At 35.2% G+C, this 27,283-nt stretch overlaps 3 protein-coding genes across 7 annotated transcripts in view; 2 read left to right on the top strand and 1 right to left on the bottom strand.

Moving 5' to 3' along the window:
* LOC120627190 (chitooligosaccharidolytic beta-N-acetylglucosaminidase) overlaps positions 1–11,821 on the bottom strand; it is a 35,028-nt gene extending 23,207 nt beyond the window's left edge. The window contains exons 1-6 of one of the 3 annotated variants that reach the window (XM_039895047.1): positions 11,748–11,821; positions 8,631–8,695; positions 4,318–4,454; positions 3,431–3,561; positions 2,742–2,847; positions 1,390–1,556 (exon numbers count right to left, since the gene is read on the bottom strand). In XM_039895047.1, coding sequence (XP_039750981.1) covers positions 1,390–1,556; positions 2,742–2,847; positions 3,431–3,561; positions 4,318–4,454; positions 8,631–8,686 — 597 coding nt within the window. In that variant the 5' untranslated portion in view covers positions 8,687–8,695; positions 11,748–11,821. Of the gene's footprint in view, positions 1–1,389; positions 1,557–2,741; positions 2,848–3,430; positions 3,562–4,317; positions 4,455–8,630; positions 8,696–8,903; positions 8,925–11,156; positions 11,233–11,747 lie in introns of those variants that run through there. The other 2 variants (XM_039895048.1, XM_039895049.1) reach the window with 2 other exon arrangements.
* On the top strand, positions 11,682–18,595 carry LOC120627194 (transcription initiation factor IIE subunit beta). The gene is made up of 6 exons (XM_039895055.1): positions 11,682–11,845; positions 13,166–13,270; positions 14,706–14,868; positions 15,747–15,856; positions 17,103–17,280; positions 18,316–18,595. The coding sequence occupies exons 1-6, from the start codon at positions 11,784–11,786 to the stop codon at positions 18,574–18,576; spliced, it is 879 nt and encodes a 292-aa protein (XP_039750989.1). The 5' UTR covers positions 11,682–11,783; the 3' UTR covers positions 18,577–18,595.
* Positions 18,596–19,062: 467 nt separating this feature from the next.
* LOC120627191 (protein abrupt-like) lies at positions 19,063–26,401 on the top strand. Of its 3 annotated transcripts, none has more exons than XM_039895050.1 (7): positions 19,063–19,305; positions 20,982–21,122; positions 21,615–21,749; positions 23,485–23,597; positions 23,800–23,993; positions 24,362–24,548; positions 25,613–26,401. In XM_039895050.1, the coding sequence occupies exons 1-7, from the start codon at positions 19,228–19,230 to the stop codon at positions 25,854–25,856; spliced, it is 1,092 nt and encodes a 363-aa protein (XP_039750984.1). In that variant the 5' UTR covers positions 19,063–19,227; the 3' UTR covers positions 25,857–26,401. The 3 variants fall into 3 exon arrangements, with proteins under 3 accessions (XP_039750984.1, XP_039750987.1, XP_039750986.1); XM_039895053.1 differs by having other exon boundaries at positions 19,281–19,358; XM_039895052.1 differs by lacking the exon at positions 19,063–19,305 and adding an exon at positions 20,659–20,887.
* The last annotated feature ends 882 nt before the right edge of the window (positions 26,402–27,283 follow it).

The raw sequence follows: 27,283 nt of genomic DNA, 5'->3' as shown, positions 1-27,283 counted from the left end.
TTACTTGGCGTGCGCTGAGAAAACTATTGGTAATACATAAAATGATGTACTTCATAATTGGAGTACTTATTATTACGTAAAAGTCCGCAAGGAAATATATTATCTAACTATCACAGTAAAGCCAGCCGCGAGAAACAAAATAAATATAAATATACTAAGACAATACATACATCGCCATTCGCCATCTAGCCCCAAAGTAAGCGTAGCTTCTGTTATGGGTACCTACTAAGATGACTGATGAATATTTTTAGGAATAATATGCATTATACATAAATACTTATATACAGATAAACACCCAGACACTGAAAAGTACACATGTTCATCACACAAACACTTTCCAGTTGTGGGGATCGAACCCACGGCCTTGGAATCAGAAAGCAGGATCGCTGCCAACTGCGCCAGTCGGTGGTCACATTAGTTTCACAGTAAACAGAAGTTGGTTAAATTAGTATCACTGTATTAATTATTATTGAAATTCCAAAAACATTAGCTAGTAGATAATAAAGAGAACAAAATTAAGGGTTCTTATGATCCCATTAACGAAACATTTAAATGCGCAGTTTAGCAAAAGTATTTTTAATAATATGTCTCCTAAGATTTACAATAAATTACCGGAAGAGCTGACTGATAAAAATCTTAATACATATACATAAGCTGAAACGATATCTTATTGAAAAATCTTATTATTCCGCAGATGAGTAGTTTGCTGATACTTCGGGCCTAAATTAAATTAATTATAACTATAAGGCATCGGAAATAAAATTTATATTGAAATTAAATTCTTTTATATTAGAATGAGAATTAGAAAGAATAGAATGTTTTTAATTATTAACTTTTTAAAGTTAATCTTTGCATGACTTTAAATGGGCTAAAACATTGCTCTGTATTTTTATAAACTTAAAATGCATATGAATTGATAATTCCTCCAAGTGTAAGTAAAAGTAACTAATAAAAATTATAAAATAGCAATGTGTCATCTCTTGTTTCAAACGTGTCTCATTGTAATATGGACCTTTGAAAAAGTAGATCGAAACTGGAACGTATCCTAGATGACGCTACAGCCTACAGTCGCTATAACACTAATGTGAAAGGCATATACTAATTTCGGCATCGACGGTAGGAGAGCCGTTAGCTTAATTGGAGAAAGCGCTCAGGCCGCGATTGCCAGAGAGTCGCAGGTTCAAATCCTGTCGGTTCCGATAATTTTTACATGCATTTTAAGTTTATAAAATTGATAATTCCTCCAAGTGTAGGTAAGAACACCAATCAAAAATATTGCTCTGTATTATTTTAGTAATATCTATAAATTTACATGTTTTTGCAAATCAATAAGATTCTAACCATTTAGATTATGATTGAAGATTGTCAAAGTAATAGTTAAATTCTTACCAGTAAGTGGTCCTTGATGTCGTCGAACACGATGAGCTGCGACAAGGTTTCCAGACCATGTCGGATTCCGAAGAAGTTGTTGGCGATGACGGTAGCATTGATCCTCTGGTTGGTGTCCGGCGATATTCTTAAGCTGTAGCTTTCGTCGGTATCAGTTGGGGTGAATTCTATGAAAACAGAAACACCGTTTATGGAAAAGTGTATTTTACTCAAACAATAATGCTTAAGCATCTTTTTGACAACATTCTTTGAGATAAATCAAAATTGCTGTACCTACTGATCAAATTCAGAGCAGCCTGCGGCAAAAGTTTTATAAAAACCTATATCTGGCGTGACTTGGCGGGCAATTAAGAATAGTTGTATTTTAAAAGATTTAAACTCTTGACATTTCTCTCAATACACGTACTTATGACAATATTATATGCACGAAAAAGTCTCCATCTTTACAAATACTTGCATAGTAAAAGATATCAAAACAGGCTTTCTATAATATATTTGGTAAAAGTGGATTTTTTATGACACGTTTACTATATAATAAATTGTCTGAAAGTGTCGTGGATATAAATAATAATAGTCAATTTAAGCAAACATAACACGAATATCTAATAGCGTACCATTAAATGGTATGCTGATAAGTAAACTATGGAACTTATTCATTTAATTTTTAATATAACGTTGACATTGTAACTTTATAATTGTATATCCTTATTTGTTTGCAATGTGTGCATGCGGATGCAAATACATAATATGTGGATGTCATTTTTTTTCTCCTGACTGTGCCTAGCCCTGCAGATTGTATTATAGATGTAATTTAGTAGTGCTATCCTTGTCTATCTAAAATGAAAAGAAGGTAAGGCATCGGCTTACCTTTTGCGAGGACCGACTTCGAACGATAAAAATAGATAGAGGTGCGTTCCGGGCGCACCTCTATCTTTTCGGAGTTATGTGTGTGTTTAGTTTCATTGCTGAAAACATTGTGACGAAACCTACATGCTTGAGAGTTCTCCATTATGTTCGCAAGGTCAAGTGAAGTCTACTACTCCGTACTGGGTCAGTTGGTAACCTATGGTAAACTATGTCCTCATTCTGAGCGAAGACACGTGCCCAGTGGCGTACATAGAGGGTATGCACAGGGTATGCAGATGATACATAATGAAGAAATTTCCCATTACGAGTTATAAAAAACTTAAGGATAAGCATTGTGAGAGTTAAAAAAAAGTAAAAAGTTAAAAAGTTAAAAAGTCTGCCCTTAAGAACTTATAACCCGTACTGGAGATTTTCTTCATTTACTGGACCGGCGATGTGTTGATGATTCTTATCTACATGTACACTAGGAATTATGACAACGTTACCTGTGACATCGGGATTTCGGTTGTGCACATACACGTCGACAGACTTGCCAGCATGTTTAGGTGACCGGCCGTATGGAACTGCTAACTTTGCCAGATACCTGAATCTCTAAAATGATAAAAAGGCATTAGCTTGTGAGCCATCTGATAACACTGAACTGTACCTAGTTTTTTTTATATTCCACTACAAGTTAGCCCATTACTGTAATCTAAACGGGTAAGTGATGATGCAGCCTAAGATAGTAACGGAATCGCTTTCATACCAGAACGCTGAATCGCGGTGTAATCGTACGGTGGTAACTAGCTACGGTTGAAGTCTACCACCAGACCAGACCAGAGAAAGTTTTCAAATTATAAATTCCTAAATTGCCCTTGTCAGGAATTGAACCCGGGGTCTTCAATTTAAAACCACATAGCTCACCGCTGCGTCAGGGAGGTCGTTAAAGTGTGTTATTGTACCTGCCAACTTAGATAAAATGACCTCAGCTGGAACTCGAATCTTAACAGGATAATTGGTGACTTTCCACATTAACTAGCTAAATTTGGTATCAACGGGGTTAATAATAATAATAATAATAATCTCCATAATGTTCTTCTCAATGCAAAATAATCATAAAAACCCAAAAAAATACCTACATAAAGGCTAATTAAATCTTCCAAAACAATTTAATACAGTTAGTCTACAAACTCACGCGACCAGCTGATCGCATCATATCGTCAGATTTTCCTCTCTTCATGATTTGTAGTTCTATGTTGTTGATGTTTATTTTCGACAGGAAACGCCCCAAATCTGTTACACCTGTCGGGGCTGGCCACAATACACCTAGAGCCCAAAAAAGGAGTTATCACTAGCATTGTCGGTGAAGGAAAAACGTGATGATTTTGGATAGAAGCAGGCGTTACTGTGCGGAATTCCATGATATATTATAAAAATTGAGCTTAATTTGCTATACTCCGCGAAAATCAGCAGAATCGGTGTGGTGTAATCTATAATTTCTTCGTTAGTTGTACTCCACACCAAACATATCTTCGGCAATGTACCCTCTACCTCAATCCTTATAGCTAACTTAGCTATAAGGTTTGACAGTGTACACTTTCAATTGTCAAAGTCTGCGGGCTCATTCCGGTGATTTAATTGATTCAATTGTACAAAAATCTCAAATTTTAATGTTCAGTGAAACTTGTTGGTCCGATAATGAGATAACTAGATAATGCGTTATGGTAAAACTTTCAGTGTATTAAATAAATACTTTTTTTCTACTTTTAGTGTCGTTTTCTCTACAAACTCTAGAATAAGGCGTAAGATAAAAAATTTGAAAAGATTTTTATCTTGTTACGTTAAAGAAGTATAACTTCCAACGCGTGTTCATAAGTACACACACGTTTTTTATTTAAGTAAGTGTTTTATATCCAACTTTTAGGAAACATCTTTATAAAATAAAACAAAAAAAATCGACTAGTGCTGAATTTACATAAATTTTGGACGTAGATGCGTCAGGATTAAACTTTTATATGAGCAGTCAAAAGTAATTTACGACTCCGTAATGAAGATAACAATAGTAAATGTCATAGAACTTACCATATTCGTTGCAGAACATTTTGCAGGCCTCGAGGGAGAGAGCTGGCTCGGAGCTCTGCGGGTTATGCTTGGACTTGATGCATTTACCATCATCGCATGCCCACTGCCACGCGGGGCTCTCCTCGGCTGTGTTTACACTGCCATAAAATATTAATATTTATTTAATCGGCAACTAAAACAACTTCAGTATATCGAAGTGAAGTTCGACTTCACTTTCGGAGGGTTGCGCCCAGCACGCCTCTCTTTTCTAGATTTTGTGCGCTTTTCCAGCATTTAAAATTACAGTTGCTTCAACGTTGAGGAAAACATCGCGCGGAAACCTGCCTGCCTGACAGTTCTGCATAATGTTCTCAAAAGGTGTCTTACGGAGCGACTTCGGGAATTTAACGGAGAACGGTCAGCATCCTCTGTGCTACTACTACCATCTTCTGCGATCGGAAAACCCATCTTAAATAAATATACTACGACAATACACACATCCCCATCTAGCCCGTAATGTAAGCGTAGTTTGTGTTATGAGTACCTACTAGGATGGCCTACCGGATGGCCAACAATTTTTAGCCCGACCCAGGAATCGAGTCCAAGACCTTATGATCCTATGTCGAACGTCCTAAGCACTGAGCTGCTAGATGTGTCGCCATATGCGATTGTTGATGTCACATAAAAAACAATATCACGTCATCTAGGCACAAAAATATTGATTTTCACGATATCTCTGTTAATCTTATCAGTGTGCGATATCACTTTTTCTATTTGAAGGACCCACTTACTTAAAGGTTGGCCCCATTTGGTATCTGAGGCCAAACCGGTTTGGGTCATTTACTCTGGCATAAAAATTATTTCGGTTAAGGTTTCGGTTTCGGTTTCGCTTATCGGACATACCGTTTATAATTCAAAACGATTAAAAAAAACAGTACACGCTTTGTTTGTTTCTAAGATATTATTAAAAAACATGACTTTTTGAAATCTGTTTTTTACAAATCTTTTGATTAATTAACCGTACAACAAAGAAAAATATTTACCGGTAATTGATAGCCGGTTTCGGGCATTGTTATAAGGATAAAACACATCAGCGGAAAACTTATCAGTGCTAGATTTTAGTATCTAACCATTAAAATGTCAACCATTGGTAATTAATAGGTACTAAAACGATAGGTAATGGCGTCAGGTTTTCTTTTTTTTAAATCCAATTATTTTAAACTAACTCGATTAATCCACACAATAGCTAAACGGACTAATCCCAGATTTGCGTAAGGTTTCCATTAACAGGTGACAATGTTCTATATTTAAATGCGTATGAGTATTGTAACCACAAACAATAATTATGAAGGTTCAATAATGCGAGAGTTCGTAACTGCAGTTTCATCTTCATTAATTTACAGCCTAATTAATGGGCCCACTGTTGGGAACATCATCATCACGCGCGGCGTGATAACACCAGATACAATTTCAGTGTGATTTAAGCAACTAAAACATCATATGAAACCTGTATGCCTGACCAATCTGCACAAGGCCAGCGTCCTAAACACTTCCCGCTCGTGAGACCCGTGCCCTCGATATGAGGTCGATAATAGTGTAATTTTCAATAAGGTATACTCCCTTTTTTTTTTTTTAATTCTATTCACATTAACATCAGACGTTTTTGTAAAAAAAAATTTAAACATTGTTTTTGTATTTTTGATTTTATGGACATCGCTTACCTAGGTAGGGAAACAATGTCCATTTACAGTTATACATAGGATACCAGTCTACTGTTTTCGAAAACTAGCACCTAATTATAAAATACTAGAGCGTGATAAAAATTTAGTGTAGTGTAAATTGTAATGCAACTAAATTATCATGAAATGCCTAATAAGTTAATTATAAATGACAATCACCGTCTGACCTCAACAACTTTCACATATTGTTACTAAGTAGTTAATGTGGGTAGGTATTTAGATCAACTTGTAAGTAGGTGCACAAACATAAAGACTTTCAAATGGAGCGTTACAAAGCACTATATATAGTTTTTTTTATTCCACTACTTGCTCTTGACTGCAATCTCACCTGTGGGGCTAGCACTTTTATATCCCCTGACAGGGAATATAATTAACGTGTCCACCTGCTAAAGCACGGGAAAATGGAATAGGAGACGTTGCCCCTCGTTTCACATACTATTTGGAAATTATTTCCACTTGTGCGCCAATGCTCTGAGAGTTAATAAAGCTGTGGGAGATAAATTATTATCCTTTCGCCGGGGAAGTAATTGTCTCCTGCCCACGCTAGCCGTGCTGGTGGTAATAATATGTCCAAGATGGTAGCGGGCTAACCTTATGGGGTTATAACTCATATCCCTAATTTAAGTTACTATGTTTTAAGTTTAATGTGAAATTTTATATTTGTCCACAAAATCGCTTATATTTGTTAACAAAAATATATCCAACAAAAAGCATGTGGACAAATAGGGTTCCGCCTCAGCAGGAAGCCACAGCGAGCTGCGGCGCTGGTTTTCAGGGGGACCCTGTGTGCTCACAGACGTGTTTGCGACATGCCAAAACCTTAAGTATATAAACTATAACGTAAAAATAAAAGCCGGTACGGAATATAAAATTGACAGAGCTAAACCAAGAAGCTTACCACAAAGTCGGGCAGTGTCAATGGTAACGCTAGATACGCCGTCTGTACAAACGCCAGAAATAAAAAAAAATCTAGCTAAATCGGTTTGCGGCAACTCTCTGTCGGTAGGGTCACGGCCAAAACCTCCTAACAGAAAGACCAGAGAATTAAGAATTTATATAATCCCAAATATCCCTTCTTGGGGATCAAACCCGGACCTCCCACTCATAAGTCCACAGGGCTCACAACAGCGCAACGGTCGTCGTTATAACATCAAAAGAAGACAGGCATCAACTGAGGTGGTAGAGTCACAACCAGTGGCGTGCACTTCATACATGCGCAAAAGCACTGCTTACCCTAAAATTGATATATAACTCGTATAGGAGGAGGATTTTTGAAATTGTATGCCATTTTCCTGCCTTATGCATACCCTGGGGGGAAACCCAGTGCACGCCACTGGTCACAACATACAGATCAATTACTTGACGTTTCAAAAGCGCTTATAAATTAGGTCTACTTGAAATAAGTGAATTGTGATTTTTTTTTTAATGTCAATGTTTGTTTCTATAATTATTCCACTACGTTTATTTGTCAGGTCCTAGGAAACAAATATTTGGTGTCACTTGAGCAATTCGTTTTTGTACCTATTTATTCTTAGTATCCTTATTAATATTACCTACAAGGAAGCTGTGGCCAGCGAATTCGTCTTTCGTTTTTCCTAAATCCCGAGGAAACTGTTCGTTCTCTTAAGCTTAAAACTATCCTTAATCCTAACTCCATTTCCAGGATGCAAGCTGTAGTTGTGCAAAACTATGCCGGAGTCGGTTTAGTCTTCAAGCTACTACCCAGTGATTCCAAACTTTCGTACCTACTTTTTAATTCGTGCAATGTAATTTTCTTTAACGGTGAAGGAAAACATCGTAAGGAAACCTGCACGCCTTTAAGGTCTCCATTCTGATCATAATTCATAGACGTGTGAAATCTTCGATACAGCACTCGACCAGCGTGCTAGACTACGGCCTAAACCAGTCTCATTCTGAGAGGGGACCCGTGCGCTGTAGTGGCCCAACAATGGTTCAATAATAATGCTGATGATCAGTACTTAACAAAGACTCTATTTTAAATCCTCCGAAAACTTTTCCGGATACTTGTTACTAGCATGGGTAATTTTAGATGATAATCTATCTATCTATCTCCTATATACCTATATAAAAGAGAAAGTGTGTGGGTATGTTCCTTATAGGCTCCGAAACGGCTGGACCGATTTAAATTAAACTTTCAAGGAATCACCGGATTGAACTGGCGAGTAATCCTGTAAAGTTTGGTGACGATCGGAGCACTCCTATTTTTGAACTGTCAAATTACCTACAGCTTTTATTTACTATGATGATACTCTAATGTTGGGTGTACATGGGTGTGGATAATGATCTTCACCCGCTCGAGAAGAGAATAGAAGAGAATGAATACGGAGAGAAATAAATGATTTAATATATTATGAGACTTAATTTAATGATGTAAGTTTATTGTTTAGATAAAATAAAGCAAAATCTAGCCCGGCGAAAAGGGGTTGGGTACGCTAGTAATTTATAAGTGAAATGGAGTTTTAATATTGCTTATCATTAGCTTACATTTTTGGCAGTAGTAAATGTTTTACTATGTGGTACTTTTTCAACAAACAATGTAAAAAAATGTATAGAAAATGCGCGTATGCCACTCACCATTGCAGTGCCAACAGCAAATGTAAAACATAATAAAAACTATTATGACGCCACATGTTGTGAACCTGAAACAAAGAAAATAATAAAAAAAAAAATCTAAAGCACTAACATATTTTTAAAAAAAACCGGCTTAGAGTCAGGAAGAAAAACGAACACGCGTCGCGCAGGTCGCGAATTCGAAATGAAATATTCTCCTGCTTGGAACTCAATAAAAAAAGTTGGTCTATTTATATCACAACTTACTAACTACTTTTTCAATATTTCTTTGAATACCTAGTAGTACGTAGAATATTTTTACTAGAATATATGAAATGCGTTTTCTACGAATGCTGCCGATTTAAAAATACTTTCTATGGAACACTTGTAGAACTTAAAAAGGCCTCTAAAAAGACCGCGATGACATATTATATCAAGGTTAAATCACAAATCGATACAATATGACATTTAACGCGGGTAAAACCGTGGAGCTAATAGACTAGGTACAATCTAAGAAATAACTATCGGATCTTATCGGAATCCCCAGCGGATAAATTCTTTGATGATTTAACAATCTACTACAACAAAGCGTTACCTAGATGCGCCATGTACATTTTTAATTATGTTTTCCCCGCATTATACGTATATATTTTTTATTATTTGTGTGCAATAACGTGTTTTAATTTTTGTCTCACGAGCTTCCTCTAATGTTAACCTCTAAATCAAGGTTGATTAATTTGTAATCCTATGATCTTACCTACAAGTGGAAAACTAGTTCGATCCCCGGCAGAGGGAAATTGGGAATTTGTAATTTCAGAATTGCCGCTGTCTATCTGTCTTTTAGCCCGCAGGTATGAGAGTTAATAATGATATAGCAGTCCGATTTAAAAGAAAACTGTACGAGGTCATTGACCTCTCCGATGCTTCTAATAAGATTAGGTTATATCATCACTCTGTTATCTCGTATAAAGTCTCACCTTTTTTTCTCTTGTGAGTGGTATACCTACACAACTAGTTGTCAGCACTTCATTCGGTTATTCCTAAATCCTGCGGGAACCGTTTCTTTTTCGGGCTATAAAATAAAGCATCCTGTTCGAAATTTAAAATTTATTTATTTCAAGTAGGCTTACTCTATGTGCCATTTTAAAACATCTAGTCTAGCCTAGTCTATTTGTAGCGACTCACCTAGGTTGCAAGCTATATTTCTAAACGCAAGATCGTAACAAGGGGTAATTTTTGAATTCCCCGGTAATGATCCCCGGTGATTGGGGATAACAGTGCATCCTATGTGCATTCATGAAGACCGAGTGGCGCAGTGGGCAGCGACCCTGCTTTCCGAATCCAAGGCCGTGGGTTCGATTCCCAACTGGAAAACGTTTGTGTCATAAACATGAATGTTTTCAGTGTCTGGGTGTTAATCTGTATTTTATAAGTATTTTTGTACATTATTCGTAAAAATATTCATCAGTCCTAGTACCCATAACACAAGCTAAGCTTACCCTAGCCCTACTCTGGGGCTAGATGGCTATGTGTGTACTAGTCACACACTACACACACTAGTGTGTCGTAGTATATTTATTTATTCCCAGAATGCAAGCTATAAGTACGGCAAATTTCATTAAAATCGATGCAGTGGTTGATCTGAATAAAGGAAACAAACAAATAGTTTTACGTTTAGTCGCACTATCGATAAATCTTTCATGCATTGCATGCCTTTGTTATCGATAAATCATCTTTCATGCATTGTATTTCTTAGTTATCTTCCCTAAGGGGTTAAATAGAGGATGAAAGCTTGAAAGTCAGTGATTTCTTTAGTTATACAGATCATAATTTGTGTTTAGGTTAACCAATGTAACAGTAAAAGTGAAATCCAAAACCACCAAGGGGTTCAATAGGGGATGATTGTATACTTCTTAGAACGAGCTAAACAGTGAGATTAAAAATATTGTGTTTTATATTTTGCCCACCTCATTAAACAGGTAGGCAGGCGCGACGACGCGGCGAGTCGGAGTTTATTGTGTAAGATAGCGGAAGAAAGTTTTTATACGAAAGTTATCAAATATTGTACCGCGATGAAGTCGCGGGGGACCGCTTGTAGATATATATAGATACGCTAGCTAAGCCTCGCGGTTTGACCTGTATTAACTCAAGGTCAAAGTGTGATGTTACATAGTCTTTTCCACTCCCACTTTATAAAGCAAAGAGAATTTTGCGAATCAGACTGGCATTTTCTTCTTGCTGAGATAAGCGCATTCAAAAATACATAGGTCACACAAACCTCCTTCCTTTCAAATATTCCGATATAGATTAAAAATAAAAAAAAGATTTATTTGTTTATAAAACATAGAAATAACCTAGGCAATAATAATCTACAAAACTAGTTACAGGAATTGTAGTAATTTACAGCACAGAATAGTGCTTACAGTAAGATATAAAAGGAAAATTCTATCTTATAAAAATCAAATTAGTGCTTATAAACAAGTAAACAAGTTAGTATAGGTACGTAAGTAAAATATAGTAAATACTACATGATATATCATGTACACATACCTAAATTCCAAGCGTCCACACCGTCTCACGTATGGCGACACAGTGAAGAGCGAAGTTTGAGAACAAACAAATATAATTTTGCCGCCTAATTTGCGTTCCCAGTTTGAAACAAGTTCTGCAGACATTATTTATTTTTGTTCTGTTTAATAATGCAAATGTTCCATTTTATTTTTTATTTTTAAACGGATGATTTTTTATTTCTTTCTACCTATAGCAACGATTCAGATACGATCAAACATTCACGTACCAGTTATATCCATTAGCCAGGCATCGATATGTATTGAAGTCGTTGGTGGTAAGTATGGGTGCGCTTTTAAAATACGATTAGACATTGCAGTCTGAAGGTATAAACTAGTTACAAACTTACTTCAATGCGACTATCCTACTTATTAGAATTTTGACAATAATAATCTACATTGACAATGTAATGGCTGTACGGCAATAAACCCTTGCCTTTTTCTTACGGGAATGAGAAAGAACAAAAAAGTGTCAATCAATGACATTGACGTCTGACACAAGAATTGAGCAAAATTTTTTATCGCTAACAGGCAGGCTCATATTTTGATATGTTGTAAACAAATTTTGGCTTACCTCTTCTAGACTGTACTTCAAATTGACTAGTAAGCTATGGATCCCGCACTGTTGCGAGAACGCGAAGCGTTTAGGAAAAAGGCACTTGCGACACCGAGGTACGTCACATACTTGATAAACACTTGTGTGAACCAAAGCCAACTGAACTGGCCCCTTCAATAGTTTTACCAATTACCAATTACTTTCCCTCCTCTCGCTCCCTCCCACGGATATCGTGATATCCTTATAAAGGGCCCGCCTTACGTTTTCTTCATGCGACTATCGTACTTTTAGATTTAAGTTAATTGTATCACGATAAGATTCGTTATAATTTCTCAATAGTGAAATTTGTCCCACGGTAAATATGATGTCTACAGTCCATGTTAAGTTTCTAATTTATTTAGAAATGCGATTTTACAAAAAACAGTGTGGTTTTAGAAATCCTTTACCAAAAATCATTGAACTAAAGTACTAAAGACACTATTTTGCGGCATTAGAGCGTATCTGCAATTGAAATCTTTGACCAATGAAAGTCTTTACCAATAAGTTGAAATGTATTAAGATATAGCTTCTGTAATTATTTATGTGTTGGTTATTCTTGATTTGTTGTGAACTATTAACTGAATGAACAAGCAATCATTATAAAAGTGGTTTACTTTTATAAACTTGTTTATTGTTTCTACTATGATTGGAAATTTTGTTAACATATCTTATTATATTATTTCTTATAATAATATATTATTTTGATAACTTATCTAGAGAATCATTGTTCTTAAATTGCTGTGAAGTTAAAATTTGCTATCCAAACAATAAAGTTTAATTTTTAGCATTCTTCAATGGAAACTGGCATTGTTAAGATCTCTGTTTGTAATGAAGCAATCCTTCTGTTACTTTACATCAAAGGAAGGCCCTTAAATTTAATTATAATAAAGTGGTTTAGAAAACGTCTTATCAATAATTGTTCTCTGTATGTTTAGTGTTTAAGGTACATTTCATAAACTACCAGCACTAATCTTATCAGGTTCAAACCTTATTAGATTTAATCAGTGATAATATTTAATGAAATGTCTAACTAATTGATAGACACTAATGTGAAGCATTTTAACAAAGCGATACATTTTACTTTCTGTGTCTACCAATCCACACTTTTACACATTGTTGGACTATGGCCTCAAGCCTTCTCATTCTGAGAGAAGACATGTGCCCTGTAGTGGGTAGATATATAAGGATAATAATAATAATAAATAAATTTATTAACCAAAATTCACAAGTAGACTTAAAACTATTATGGTGTAATCATAAATTCCTACGAATTTTACCATACACCACCGTGCCGTCGATAAAAGGTAACATCTAAGGAAATTAATTAACACCCACCTACTCACTACAACAATCAAAATTTTCCAACATGAAAACTTTACATTCATCTTTAATTCCAGTATCGAGAAGAAAAAGAAAGATGAATCATCTTTTAAAGATGACAGCAAGAAGAAGTCCAAATCTGTCAGCTCTGTCAATGCTGCACCTAAACTTGATGCTGCTAGGTAAGTTGACAATTTTTTTTATTTTATATTTTTAACTCTTTATTTGTACACCACTATGAGGTTAGGAAAATAAAAAAACAATAGAAATACAAAGACAGAAGTAGAATACAAAACGCGGCCAAGGGACAATGCTGCTTAAAAAACAATCAGGGTACGGATTTAATGAACTGCTAGACACACAAATTCCTTTCTTTATTTATTTTAAGTGACAGTTGCCAGAAAAAACTAAGAGCTGTTTTAAAATTATTTTTATAAACAGACAATAAATGTGTATACTTTTCTCAAGTGAGATGATTTTTTAATAATTCTACTTATGTGTATTATAATTTTTTTTTTTTATATAGAATTTTGATTTCCCATCTCTCATTGCCTTATTCCAATAGTTAAGGTATCCTGGAAGAGATCATGATAAGGCCGCCTTTTGCAAATAATTTATGTTAATGTAAGTGTTCCTGTGTGTGTTTCCTTTATTATGCAATAAAGTTGCAAACCATTTGATAAAAAAGCAAAGGAAGCAAAAAAAGCTTACCAAAGCAAAGGCACTTATCGGCTGTACATACAATTTATTTCATTGCATTGAAATAATATCCAACTAATATATGTGCAATAATGAACGAGGGTAAACTCCTCATATTCCATGTTCCCGTGCTTTAGCAGATGGACACGTTAGTTATATGTCAGGAGATATAATTGGGGGATAGAATTTTTTTCTCCTGCCTTTGCTAGCCCTTTAAACAATTACGCCTGCTTCTATCCAATACCTATACCTCAGATTGATGGGGTCCGGGGGGCACTTTGCAGGACGTATTCCTGCTGATCTTCTTGCGACTCACCAAACGACTTATGTTTTTTTCCTACAAATGCCAAGATAACAAGTGCAAGGTCGCAGCAGCAGCAGCAGTATACTGACCATCAGTCCTCAATTGGGTTAGGGTCATTGGATGTGTTTCCATTAAATTAAAATTCATTTTTTTTCAAGTAGGTAGTAATAAGCACTTTTGAAAGTATGTCTGTTTTAGTGACGCTACCACCGGTTCGGAAGGCATATTCTACCGAGAATAAGCCGGCAAGAAACTCAGCAGTTCCTCTTTTCCAACATCGTTTTGCAATTTAACAATCTTTGTTCCATCTTGTGTGAGATGAAAGCGGACCGGCCTGCTTTCAGGCAACCTTGTCATTATGAAATTCATCAATAGTATAGTAAGCTTGATGTATTCAGTGTGTTTTTATACATTCTTTAAACTTATGTAATGGTAAATCTAAAATTACTTTCGGTAGCATGTTATAAAAGTATATACTCAGCCCCACAAAGGTTTTCTGTACTTTCCTAAGACTGGTGATATCACTAATTTATGACCGTTTCTAGTAAGTCGACTGTTTATATTCTTTTTTTTTTTTCATCCCTATGAAACAACAAATATTTTACTGTTTCTAGTTACAAAACCATGGCGGGCAGTTCCTCCTATCGATTCGGAGTTCTTGCCCGCATCGTCAGACACATGAGGTCGAGGCATCAAGATGGGGACGACCATCCGCTGAGCCTCGACGACATCTTGGATGAAACCAACCAGTTAGATGTTGGGAGTAAAATAAAACAGGTAAGTTCTTTCTCAAAGATTTTATTTAGTTGTTGGTTAGTTTTTACGTATTTCCAGTTCATTTTAATAACGACTATTTTTTATACATCCCGATTTCAAAACCATATGGTTATGAAATGAGCTGAAGACATTTTATCCAGGAGCATTACAAAACTTTCTTTAAAATGAAAAAATAAAAAACAGTTTATAATCTGTTTTTAAAGCATTGATGGCATCCGATAAAGTAAAATTCGGCATACCTGTTAAAGATAAGATAGATGTTCAATAATATGGTATTAGGAAGATTATCTGATGATTTGAGTTTAAGATGCTCTCAGGCGTGATCCAGTATAGTTCAAGTAGACCCACCGAGTTTAGGTTCATGAGATTGGTCTGGCCACGACTGAAGCCAGTATTATAAGATTTTTTTTCAATTAAAATATAGTCTTACGAAGTAATGACGTTGTGAGGGGATGGTAACGTACTTTCGGCAACTTAAAGCTCAAGCAACGAGGTCTTTCTCAGAAAAACTAGTGTTCCGGTGCTAGGTCACGTAGAAACCAATTAGGGGTATGACTACCGTACTCTCAAACAGGTTATCACGCTACCATCATAACTCACCCAAAGGTGAAATTGCAGTCTAGGGCTAACCTGTATAGGAATAAAAAAAAAAAAGAAAAACATCGTTAGGAAACTAAACCTGCATACCCGAGAGTTCTGCATAACGTTCTCAAAGGTGTGTGAAGTCCACCGATACGCACTGGGCGAGCGTGGTGGACTACGGCCTTAACCTCTTTTTTTGTTTACATATCGTCTATGTTATAATAGGATTAAGGAGAGGTCAACATTAGGTCGTACCGCGGGACGAACTAGTAGTTATTTAATTAATCTATTTCCAGTGGCTGCAGACAGAAGCACTACAGAACAATCCAAAAATAGAATGCTCGCTAGATGGGAAGTACATATTCAAACCTGTATATAAAATCAAGGATAAGAAATCATTACTAAGGTAAGATAAGAAAACATTAATATTTTATCGCTATGGCAACAGAATTTTCAATTTGTGACTTTTTATTGGTCTAGTCTTTCCCCATCGACAAAGACGTGCCGGTACGCGATTTAACGTTTAAAAGGACTTAATCAGTTCGTCGGCTGACTGGCGCAGCAACCCTGCTTTCATAGTCCAAGGCTGGGGTTCGATTCCCATAACTAGAATTTTTTTGTGTGATGAACAAAAATTTGTTTCAGTGTTGGGTGTTTATTCATATATTATAAGTATTTAGACGGCCCATTGGCGCAGTTTGCAGCGACCCTGCTTTCTGAGTCAAAAGGCCGTGGGTTCGATTCCCACGACTGGAAAATGTTTGTGTGATGAACATGAATGTTTTTCAGTGTCTGGGTGTTTATCTGTATATTATAAGTATTTTATGTATATTATCCATAAAAATATTAATCAGTCATCTTAGTAGCCATAACACAAGCTACGCTTACTTTGGGGCTAAATGGCGATGTGTGTACTGTCATAGTATAACTGACATCTATCAGGTTAACCCGCTACCGTCTTAGACTGCATCATCACTTACCACCATGTAACATCGCAGTCAAGGACTTGTAGTGGAATAAGAAAAACGTAAAGCCCAGCCCCTATCGCCGCTCAGTACGCCGTTGTGTTTTACTCTAAGATAGAATTACATTTAACAAAAAAAAACCGTCTTCGCATATTAATGTTATACCAACTGAAAAAAAGGAGCCCCCCTCCTTTTAGAAGTCGGCTAAAAATGCGTAAGTTACTAAACTGTATGATGATGACTTATGGCTCCGAAACTGTGGGTCTTGCAAAATGGCTCGGGTCACTCAGCGGGAGATGAAGAGAGCTATGTTTGGAGTATCTCTACGTGATCGGATAAGGAACGATGAGAACCGTAGAATAGAGTTACCTACAGAGTCGCGAAGCTAAAGTGGCACTCGGCGGGCACACAGCTCCGTTAGACGTTATGGAGTACTCTCAGGCATGCAGGTTTCCTCACGATGTTTTCCTTCACCATAGAAGCAAGTAATATTTTAATTACTTAAAAAGCACATAACTTAAAAGTTTAAGTTGCGTGCTGGGATTAGAACTCGGCCCCTCGAAAGTGAAGTCGAAGTCCTACCCACTGGGCTATCACCTCATCATAATCATATTAACTAAATAAAAGGCAATTTCGAAATCACAGACAGACACCTCAATGATTGTGTTGCCATTATCTGAATTACAGGTTACTCAAACAGCAGGACTTAAAAGGCCTGGGAGGGATCTTTCTAGAAGATGTCCAGGAATCACTTCCGCACTGCGAGAGAGCTCTTAAGAACCTGGCACAGGAAATACTTTACATCACAAGACCGACGGATAAAAAGAAAATTTTGTTCTACAATGACAGAACCGCCACTCTTGATGTAAGTATTCTAGAAAAGTCCTACTACAGTATTAAGGACTACGTCAACATTAAAATGCTTTGGTTAAATTATTGTTCTAACCGCTCGTCGCTTCTTTAATAGTTAGTTTTAAATGACAATGTGATATGGTGATCACAAAAAAAAAAACCGACTATGTTTGTTGTGGGCTTCTTCTTAGACCAGGGCGCGTTTGGAACCCTCGTAGCTTTAGTTTTAAGTTGACGAATTTAGTTATCGCCGTCGACTCACTTCTATGTCATATTTTACATGTAATGTACGCATCAAAAGTGCCATATATGTGCCTATTTGAATAAAGAAATATTTGACATTGACTTTGATAAACAGACCCTCAATGTATTATTAGTAGGCCACTGCACAGTTCACTTCCCGTAGCATAAAAAGTAGTTATTTATAGCTTAGACAATCAAGGCTCCATTCAGTGACGTGCACCTCATACATGCACAAAAGCGCTGCCTACCCTAACATTTTTATATGACTGGCAGCGAAGACGATTACGCCATTTTATGCCATTTTCCTTCTTTATGCTTACCCTAGTCCAAATTCCTGTGCATTCGAGGTGGGTAGGCACTTTCAATAGGCACGGTGACTAAACTGCCCTTAAAATTATGTCGGAAGTATCAACTATATCAAAAAATATATTAAGATATTTCTTTTGGATTTTACAGAAATAAAAGATTTTGTTTTTATATATTGCATTAAACATTTTTTAAAAGTATTTCCTTCCCTTTACTTTAAAGATGATGCCAGTGATAGGCATATTTGAATAAAGAATATGAACTTAATAGGACCAAGCAGATTGGCCACCTTATGTAAGTGGAAAACCATTGCCAGCCATGAACACAGCAATACTCGGCAAGTTATGCTAGCAAAAAGGTTCTGCAACGTGCCGCCCTATGACCATTAACCTGAAGGGTCGGTGTTAAGCCTCATGTGGCCGTAATTACGCCGGCAACCATGCTTTGCGGCACAAATAATCATGTCGTTGAAACATAACATGTAGAATTTTATTTCTAGGTTGACGACGAATTCGTAAAATTGTGGCGTGCTACAGCAGTGGACGCGATGGATGACGCAAAAATAGAGGAGTATTTAGAGAAACAGGGTATTAAGTCGATGCAGGACCACGGCCCTAAAAAACCTATAGCGCCAAAACGGAAGAAGGTCTCCCAGAAACGAAGACAGTTCAAGAAGCCAAGGGACAATGAGCACTTAAAGGATGTGCTCGAGACTTATGAGGATAACACGTTGACTCAGAAGGGCGTTAGCATTAAGTGAAATAAATTAGCTAAGTTAATTCAGTTTGTTTTATTTAAATCACTATCCGTTACCGTATGAACCGTTTACTATCCTGTAGCCTTAGTACAAAATTTGCTCGCTGGTAATCAAGGAGTCGTTTTAGCCAAAAGCCCTAGGCTAAAGAATTGTAGGCAAATTTGAGCTTTGTTTCAATACAAATAACATCCTTTTTACACATGTTAAATATTTCGATTCTAGAAAATGACAAACAAAAAAAAAACTAATTGTGTGTTTAGGCTACAGGGTACACGCTGTTGTCCCGCATGCTCTGCTAAATGTTGCTCTGTTTATGTTTTGAAGCTTGCTGTGATCCGACAATTATTCGTAAGAAAAAAATTAAGTCTGTCTAAACCGTTGTCGGTTCGTTTATTTCGAAGGGTACAAAATTCATAATATGCATTTTTTATACTGGCAAGGTTGTGTGCTATTAAGTGCCAAATTATTAATTTTGACAGCCCTTTTCACTGTCGACCGTCAGAAAATCTGTCAAGTGTCAAACTAATATCGATCGGTATCTGCTATTTTTATTTACAAACTCAGAAAGCAATATTTCCAAACTCTGTGTTTTCTTCATTGAGTTCTCAAAGTGCTTAAATACAAAATACTTTTACTCTTGAAACGAAGTAAATCATGTTAGACACACAGTTTTCCTTATCCTGGGAACAACACATGAATAACATACGTGATGGTCTAAGTAATTTCCAAAAGGTTAGCTTAGAACTTACTATTTTGTACTACTAGCTGCACCCCGCGGTGAATAGGTCGTTTAATTGCGTGACGTGTATACAGAGTATGTGTAAAGGGGGCAGATGATATAAAATGGAAATAAAAACTCAAAGGTAGTCATTGTACGAGTTATTAAAACCCTACCCCCAAGTTTTTTATAGCATGCAATGGAGATTTGATATTATCTGGTTGCTTTGCTAGGACTTAAAGGAAGGACGATATTTTGTGTAAAAATAGGAAAGTGCCTTTAAACCACAATTTTGAATAAATTAAAATGTTTTTTCTGGCCGAAAAGTTGCCTATATCACTCTCAGTCCTTAAAAATAACTCTACGCCAAAAGTCAAGTCAATTAGTTTCTTATTTGGGATGTGAAGACAGGACAAACAAACACACACTTTGGCATAATATAGATAGCTCCAACTGAAAGATATCACTATCATGTATTACATTTGGATAGTGAGTTTAATTTCATCAAGACTAATCATCACTGTAAAACAGTTGACAGGCTATTTATGACAGAATTATTTTTTCAGAACAGGCCGATAGCTCCTATTAGATTAGATATGTGGGCACACACAATGATCCGGACAGGTTTGATTTATAAGCCTAGTTGCATTGCATTGTACTATTATCCTTTAACTCTAAAAGGCCTAGCTGGGGTTTTTGATATTCCATAACATACCAACTTAACATACTTACCTTGTCGCAACTAAAGTACCCACCCCGATTATACCATTACACAACCCTTATAACCATATCTAATTATGTATTAATTCACTCACTATAACCTGGTACTGACATCCCCAGACACTAAGACAACTAGGGTAAGTAGATAAAAATAATTAACTAGCCTACATGCACACAGTCAATCATTCTGCAAACACTTTCAATTTCAAATCACTCAAACATTTACACACCTCAATCAGTTATGTTACAACTGAACCTATTATACTAGTCTAGAAAAACAGTGGTCAAGGCAGACTGAAGTCTCCAACCACGGGCAAAACCAGTAACAATGAGCCCTGATTCAATATGAATAGCCTCTTTTTACACGCTTTATATTAGCTTCACCTGTATGTGTGTATGTAACCGACCCCTTTGAGCTTGATTTTGTCCTACTTCATATACTATTCTCATAGAGGGAATTTACAGTATAATCACACCACCAATATAGATATCTATAGATAGTTATATCAAACCATCTAAAATGACTTAAAAAAAACCTAATGCTATGCTCTAACTAATAGATTACCTTGTAAATAAACATTCCACCTAGTTTACTATAGACTTCTTAGTCCAGCTACTTATGTACACTAATTATAGCTTTAGCTTGTTAACATTCAAAGTTTAAAGAATAATGCAAAAAGAGTTGTATTGATCATTAAATAGTGCTAGTGATAGACCTAGTTGAGGAACCATTTTTTGAATTTAAATTTAAAATTTAGCCATGTAATTAGAGGGATTTGCTGCATTGAATTAGTTTTAGGCATATGTTTCTTGCCATACTACAAACATCTTGATTGCTTCAAGCCAAAAATGCATCAGCATCACCTAGGCAAGCATGTCCGTATCTAGAACTTTCTATGAGACATGATCCTACTCATTGAAATAGGTCCAGCAAAACTTAATTTGATTTATAGAAATAAGTCTTTTGCAGAGTGGTGAATTTGTGGACATGACACTAGCAGTTGATGGATGCTTTGTGAAGGTTCACCAAATGATCTTGTCTCTGTTCAGCCCATACATCAAAAATATTATATTGTCCTTAAAATGTTCACATCCTGTCATTTTTCTCAGTGTAAGTCTTAAGGTTCTTGCCGGCCACCATTTATTTTTCTTATATTATTAAGTAGCACTACTGTTACAAACACAAGTCGCTAAGCAATACAGTGTGGCTGTACAATGTCGCGAAGAAACAGGTTAGGGGTGTGGGTTTTATATAACTGCCATACCTCTTAACCGGTTAACCTGTTACCATCTTAGACTGCATCATCACTTATGTGCAGGTGAGATTGAAATCAAGGGTTATAAGAAAAAGAGTGTTTTAAAATAGCTCAGGTTTCTTCCATATCTCAATCAAATCTATGAGATGACATCAATGCCTGTAAAGTTTATGTTATTTATTCAATCATGACTATGGATTATCTAATACAAGTCTTATTATTTAGCAACTGTACTGTCATTAGTCTACCTCTGTATGCCTATGTAGCACTTTTACTGCACATCCTTACAAAATATTATATTTTAAAGCAAGTTTTAAATATACTTATGTAAGCTCTTAATATTTCAGAATATATCACACCAGACTCTATGCTCAATATTGGATTATGTGTATAGAGGTGAGGTACAGGTGTCTAAAGAACAGTTGGAGGATCTGATTCAGGCTGGGAAACAACTACAAATTGAAGGTCTTCAGTATATTATGGTAAAAATGACAGTTGCTAACTGGAAGTTTACTGTTAGTTAGTATGTTAATTTAGAGATTTTTTATTTTATTTAAACCCTGGATAAACAGTCCTTTTAGCCTAACCTAAAAAACGCAATAAATAATTATTTAATTTACCTATGTCTACATTAATTTATAGAGTGGCTTAAAGTATAAAGGTTCTTTTAAAATATTTTTAATACTAAACTGCATTCTTTATCACACACACTTCGTAAATCTGTTAATAAGTACTCAAGCCAGTGTTTTGAGGTTTCCTGTTAGCAATTCATAGAAATCTCTTTTAGGAACTTTTAGAATAGTTGAGTGTTCCTCATTGCATATTCCCACCGTTGCTTGATCCACAACTTGATTACCAGAGATGCCATAATGTGTAGGCATCCATTTAAACTTTATATGTTTGCCTATTTCCCTCAATTGTAATTAAAGTATTTTTTATATTATATAAAATAAAGTTTGAATTGAATTAAATGCATTACAATCTAATGCTAGCAAACTACTTTTACTATCAGATAATATTACCAAAAAGGCCCTTTTAATGTTTTTTACATAGATTAATTATCTGTATGAAGCATAACAATCTCTAAAAACATTGCATTGAGAGTCTAGCTTAAAACATTGTGCTTTGTTTATCTTGGGATCATAAAATACTGAATATACTTTATTTGCCATTTTGGATTCATCTGTATACACTTTATAGATATTTTGTTCACCATGTAAGTATTCTGCAAAATATATCTATTAATTATTTCTAGATCAAGAGTTATCAATCTGCCTGTATATATAATTTGTTAACAACAAATATTGTGAGACGGACATTTTTCATGTCAACATTGGCACTTTTAGGAAATTTATTATGGCAAAATAAGTATTGTTAAAGTTTTTGTTTTTCATTTTTGTTTTAATTTAAATTTTTTTTTCTCCATTTTTGTATTGTAATTGCTTGGTAGGCACTTATTCCAAAGCAATTGTGGTTAATGTTATCGTATTATATGTATAACCAAGTTGTGGAAACTTCATTGGTTTATGTGATACAAAAATACTGCATTACTTTCATGTGTAATAGTACTGTTTGTTTCCCTTGAAAAGCTAATAAATAAATAAATTAATACAATTGAAATCTATTAAATAACAGGGAAAAATACTGGTAAAATTTAATTTTAATTTTACCAGTATTTTTCCTAATCCTATCTGTAATCTAAATTTCAGGGTCACTATACATGATTCTCCTTCCATTGTAATTATTGATGTGGAGGAAGAAAGAATTGATTTGAGCACATGTCTTCATTAATGATTCTTAATGGTTTATTTTATAATGTCTAGTTTCTTAAAGTAGCTAACCTTGCATTGATATATGCCAAGAAACCATAGTCAAAGAGACTCCTAACAATACTTTTGTATAACATAGTCAAGATTTTTGGGTCTGAACCCCAATGAACACCCAGCCAACAACCGTAATAAATTTAATCCCTTGCTGGCGTTCTTTATAATATAATTTATATGATTTCGCAAAGACAACCTTCTATCAAAATATATGCATAGAATTATCTTTCGCTAAGCAAAGATATAGATTTATTACAAAGGAAAATTTAAAGAATTTCAATATTTAACTTTTCTGTTAGAGAACATAGCACCACTTTTCTAGTTGTTTATCTTTGGGATTTATGTGTACCACAATGTTGCTCAAGAAAAATGCATTATGGTAATTTTTTTTCAGTGTCTTAATAATATGTCTTCGAATGAGGTATCAACACAAACTGAATGCTCAAACACAGCAACAATAATACCGGATTTTAAACAAGCTGGCTCACAAGAAAAAGCGGAACCGGAGTAAGTTTTTTTTTTTTCCTAACCTACTAAAAGTAATAAAACTAGCTACTAGCTCTACCTTGCTTTAATACTCGCATTAAAATCAGCTCAGCAGTTTACTAACTGGCATTTCGGCATTGATTAATAATAAAATGAACTGCAAAATAATTCAAGTAAAATTACCACTCAGCAGATATAATATTTACATACCAAATTATTTTAGAGCAAACAAAATGGACACAGACAATGATACACAGAAGAAAGACAAGTACTCATTGGAGATGCAAATGTTGCCAACCGAAGGAACAAGTTATACAAATAATAATGAAGATAACAACATCACTTGTGCACAGAGCCGAACAAAAGAGAAATTTGCTATTGACAGTGATAATTGTAGTAAAAGTACAAATAACAAAGGTAATATCTAAGATACAATTTGAAGAGATTTTGATAAAAAAAATTATTATGCAATGTATTTTTATTGTACTCATTAAATGTACATCGATATGTATGTTATGTAACGAGTTTGTTACATTTTATTTACTAGAATCTACTATTGCTCTGTTTTCAAAGTTAAACAGGATATTTACCACTTGTGTGTGTGTGTGTCTGTCTGTGTGCCTGTGCCTGGCTGTTCTAAGCTATGTATGATGAAAATCAGTCCAAGATGGCCGCCGCGCCACCACAAAATGTATTGAAAATCGGGGGATTGTTAAATTAAAAAAAAGACATTCGTAAGCTCTTTAATAAGACGAATTATTAAATAAATAAAAACAATATTGCAGTTGCATCAACGCCGTTCTTTACGACATCCAATCGGGGCTCTCTGCAGCTAGTGGTGGGAAAGTACATGTACTACCTCAGCTACTACAGCACGACTTCCACGGACCACTGCCAGTGGAAGTGCTTTAACTTTGCCACCACCAACTGCCCTTCCTTCGTCATTACTGAAAACAACAGGATTATAAAGCAGTTAGTAAAAAGTCAAAATTCCTTTTATTAATCACCCACTTGGTGTGTTGATAGACCTCCCCCTAAATATTCAAAGTTGCCAGTAATAAACTAGTCTTTATAAAACGTATGAAACGAATATAGTTATCACCATCACCTCACAATAATGGTAAAAAAAATGGTAAAAACTAATAATATATGTATCAATTGTGTGTATATAGGTGCCTGTGATAGGTCTACATAAATAAAACATTTTCGCATTTGAATAGGGAATCGGACTACATTTCTGTTTCTGTTTAAATTAATTATAATGCTTAAATATAACAATAAAAAATATTTATATAAATATTTTAATTTTTTACAGCGTTTAATGTACTCAAACTCTTTAAAGATATAATTGTCGCGTAGACGGTCTTACCAAATCGCGTGACGTCATCTCCGTGTGTAAACAAAACGATTGAGTCAATAGATTGCTTTTTATAATCATCTGGTTCTTTATACTTCTATTATCTTTCAATTTTTTTCCAGTTTGATTTAGATAAAAATAAAGTAATCGTGGAAATAACGCTGTCGCTAATCACAGATGACAGATGACGTCACGCGCAGGTTAACCTGTTGTGTTGAGATTGAACCGCAGATAAAAAATACTTTTCTTTTAAGTTGATATAAAATTATAAATAAATATAATTTCACTAAAATATTAATTGGCCAATCGTTTTATTTTGCTAACATTCTATTTATATACAGTTTATATTTTTGAAACTATTGTCCGGTTGCCTATTTGAAAACCTTACCTATATAGCAGTGAAGGTATTTGTTAAAATGGTGAAGATGTCATAGTCAACAATCAAATGTAGGCGCCGATAGTTGGGAATAGGTCATCATTACCCTCAGTATCTCTGTGGCAATTTGACTCATCGTCGACTATTTATTTACTTATCATTAGAAAGTTAACTTTACCATGCGATCATGTCTAGTCAATGTGTTATGCCTTATGGTAGGGCCTTTAGGATTATTCTTGAGCCTCTAAACCCTTGCTCTAAAATTGGTATGTTAAAGTTTCTTAATCGTTTTTTTTTTAATAGGCTATCAACTCACTCTCACCTACCTCACGATTTGAAAATCGCAAGGAAAATCAAATCAGGCGAACTATATCCGAACAAAGAAGGTGCCGAATTCAGCAAGATAAAGAAAAAGCAAAGTTGCCAGCGTCTTTCAGGTAACGACCCCACTTTGAAGGGACATTTATCTCCACAGGAAAGTGATAAATTAAAAGGGAAGAATAGTATTGAAACACACCTAAGAGAATCCCAGATTTTATCAACATAATCATTTTGAAAAATTTAAAATTCTGACTGCACACGAAATTATTCGCATCAAAATAAATCAGAAGGAACTTCAGGAAAAACTATTCAGTAAAATATTCAGCCTATTTCTTAATGTGTGACAAAGGATATCGAATTACTGTTTTTTGTATTTTGAAACAAACTATTTATTATTTATTAAGTAAAGATATAAGAAATAGTTAAGTAAAAATTCTCGAATTACCTAAAGGCTATGCCAATTGGGACTGGCAGCCTAAATCGTGATATACATAGATAATACATATATAATATGATCTCGAAATATCAATGTTAGAAGAGTGGAGATTAAGAATTTTCTAAAAACTACAGATAATGTATAGAAGGTTATTCTGCACGATTCCACGTCGCTGAGTATAAAAAGGGGATCTTGAGAAGACCAAGAAGAGTACTTCAAAGTACGAAAAAAAGTGCATGTGTAAAATTGCGAGACTGAATTGTGTAGACTGTTTGTGTAACAGAGTTTCTGGCCAGTATAACGTTTACGTGCTAAAGGTACAAACTCTAAGCATCCGTGTAATTATTTCAATTCCCAAAATCCAGCTCGTAACACTACTATAGTCGTAAAAAAGTAATAGTAGTAACTGTTTTTGAAACGTTTCGCAACAATTATAAATTTCATGCTACTATAAAGTAAGCGTAAAAAGAATACTCGCGATATATTCTTTTATATTATTTAACGTCCCAAAAAAATTTACGTATTCTTTAAAACACTATGTAATTGATTATTATTTTATTGTTTCTTTTAGTTTTGTTCCAAGTTACATTCTATAGTCTTGCACAAATGTCAAAACCGTCCTATTAATTTTTTACGACTATAAGATTTTTAAGTGCAAAGCATAAAAGGTAATTTGGAAACATTCCAAGGATATTATCGATGACTAGGTCCTAAAGAAAATATCACTAACATTCGAATATTCCAGTTTTCATATATAAATATTTCTAATGGGTACTTTAATTTTACCAAGGTTTAACCTGATGGTAATGAAAATGGTGACGGTGATGGTAAAGTAAATGGTGGACTACCTGATGGTAAATTATCTTGCAGTCTAAGATGGTAGCGGGCTTAACTTTGAGCTATTGCATTTATATTAAGCCCATACCCATGCGGTTTCTACGTGCCATCATATTATAGGAACGCTAAATCGCTTGGCGGTACGTTGTCGGAAGGGTGGTAGGTGACTAACCAAGACCAGTCTCCCAACAGACCGGACCAGAGAAAATTCAGTAAATGTGAATTTATTCTCTCTGTCAGGGATTGAACCCGAGACCTCTCATATTAAATACCACGGTGCCAGGGAGGACGACAAGATATAAATAAGAAATTTCTGAATTTTGAGTACAAGGAGGATGAAAACAATGAGTATCACTCAGTAACACAGGTTGGGGAAAAAG

This window comes from Pararge aegeria, chromosome 11 (assembly GCF_905163445.1).
Source record: "Pararge aegeria chromosome 11, ilParAegt1.1, whole genome shotgun sequence".
Taxonomy (NCBI): Eukaryota; Metazoa; Arthropoda; class Insecta; order Lepidoptera; family Nymphalidae; genus Pararge; species Pararge aegeria.
This window is presented reverse-complemented; position numbering and strand designations above follow the sequence as displayed.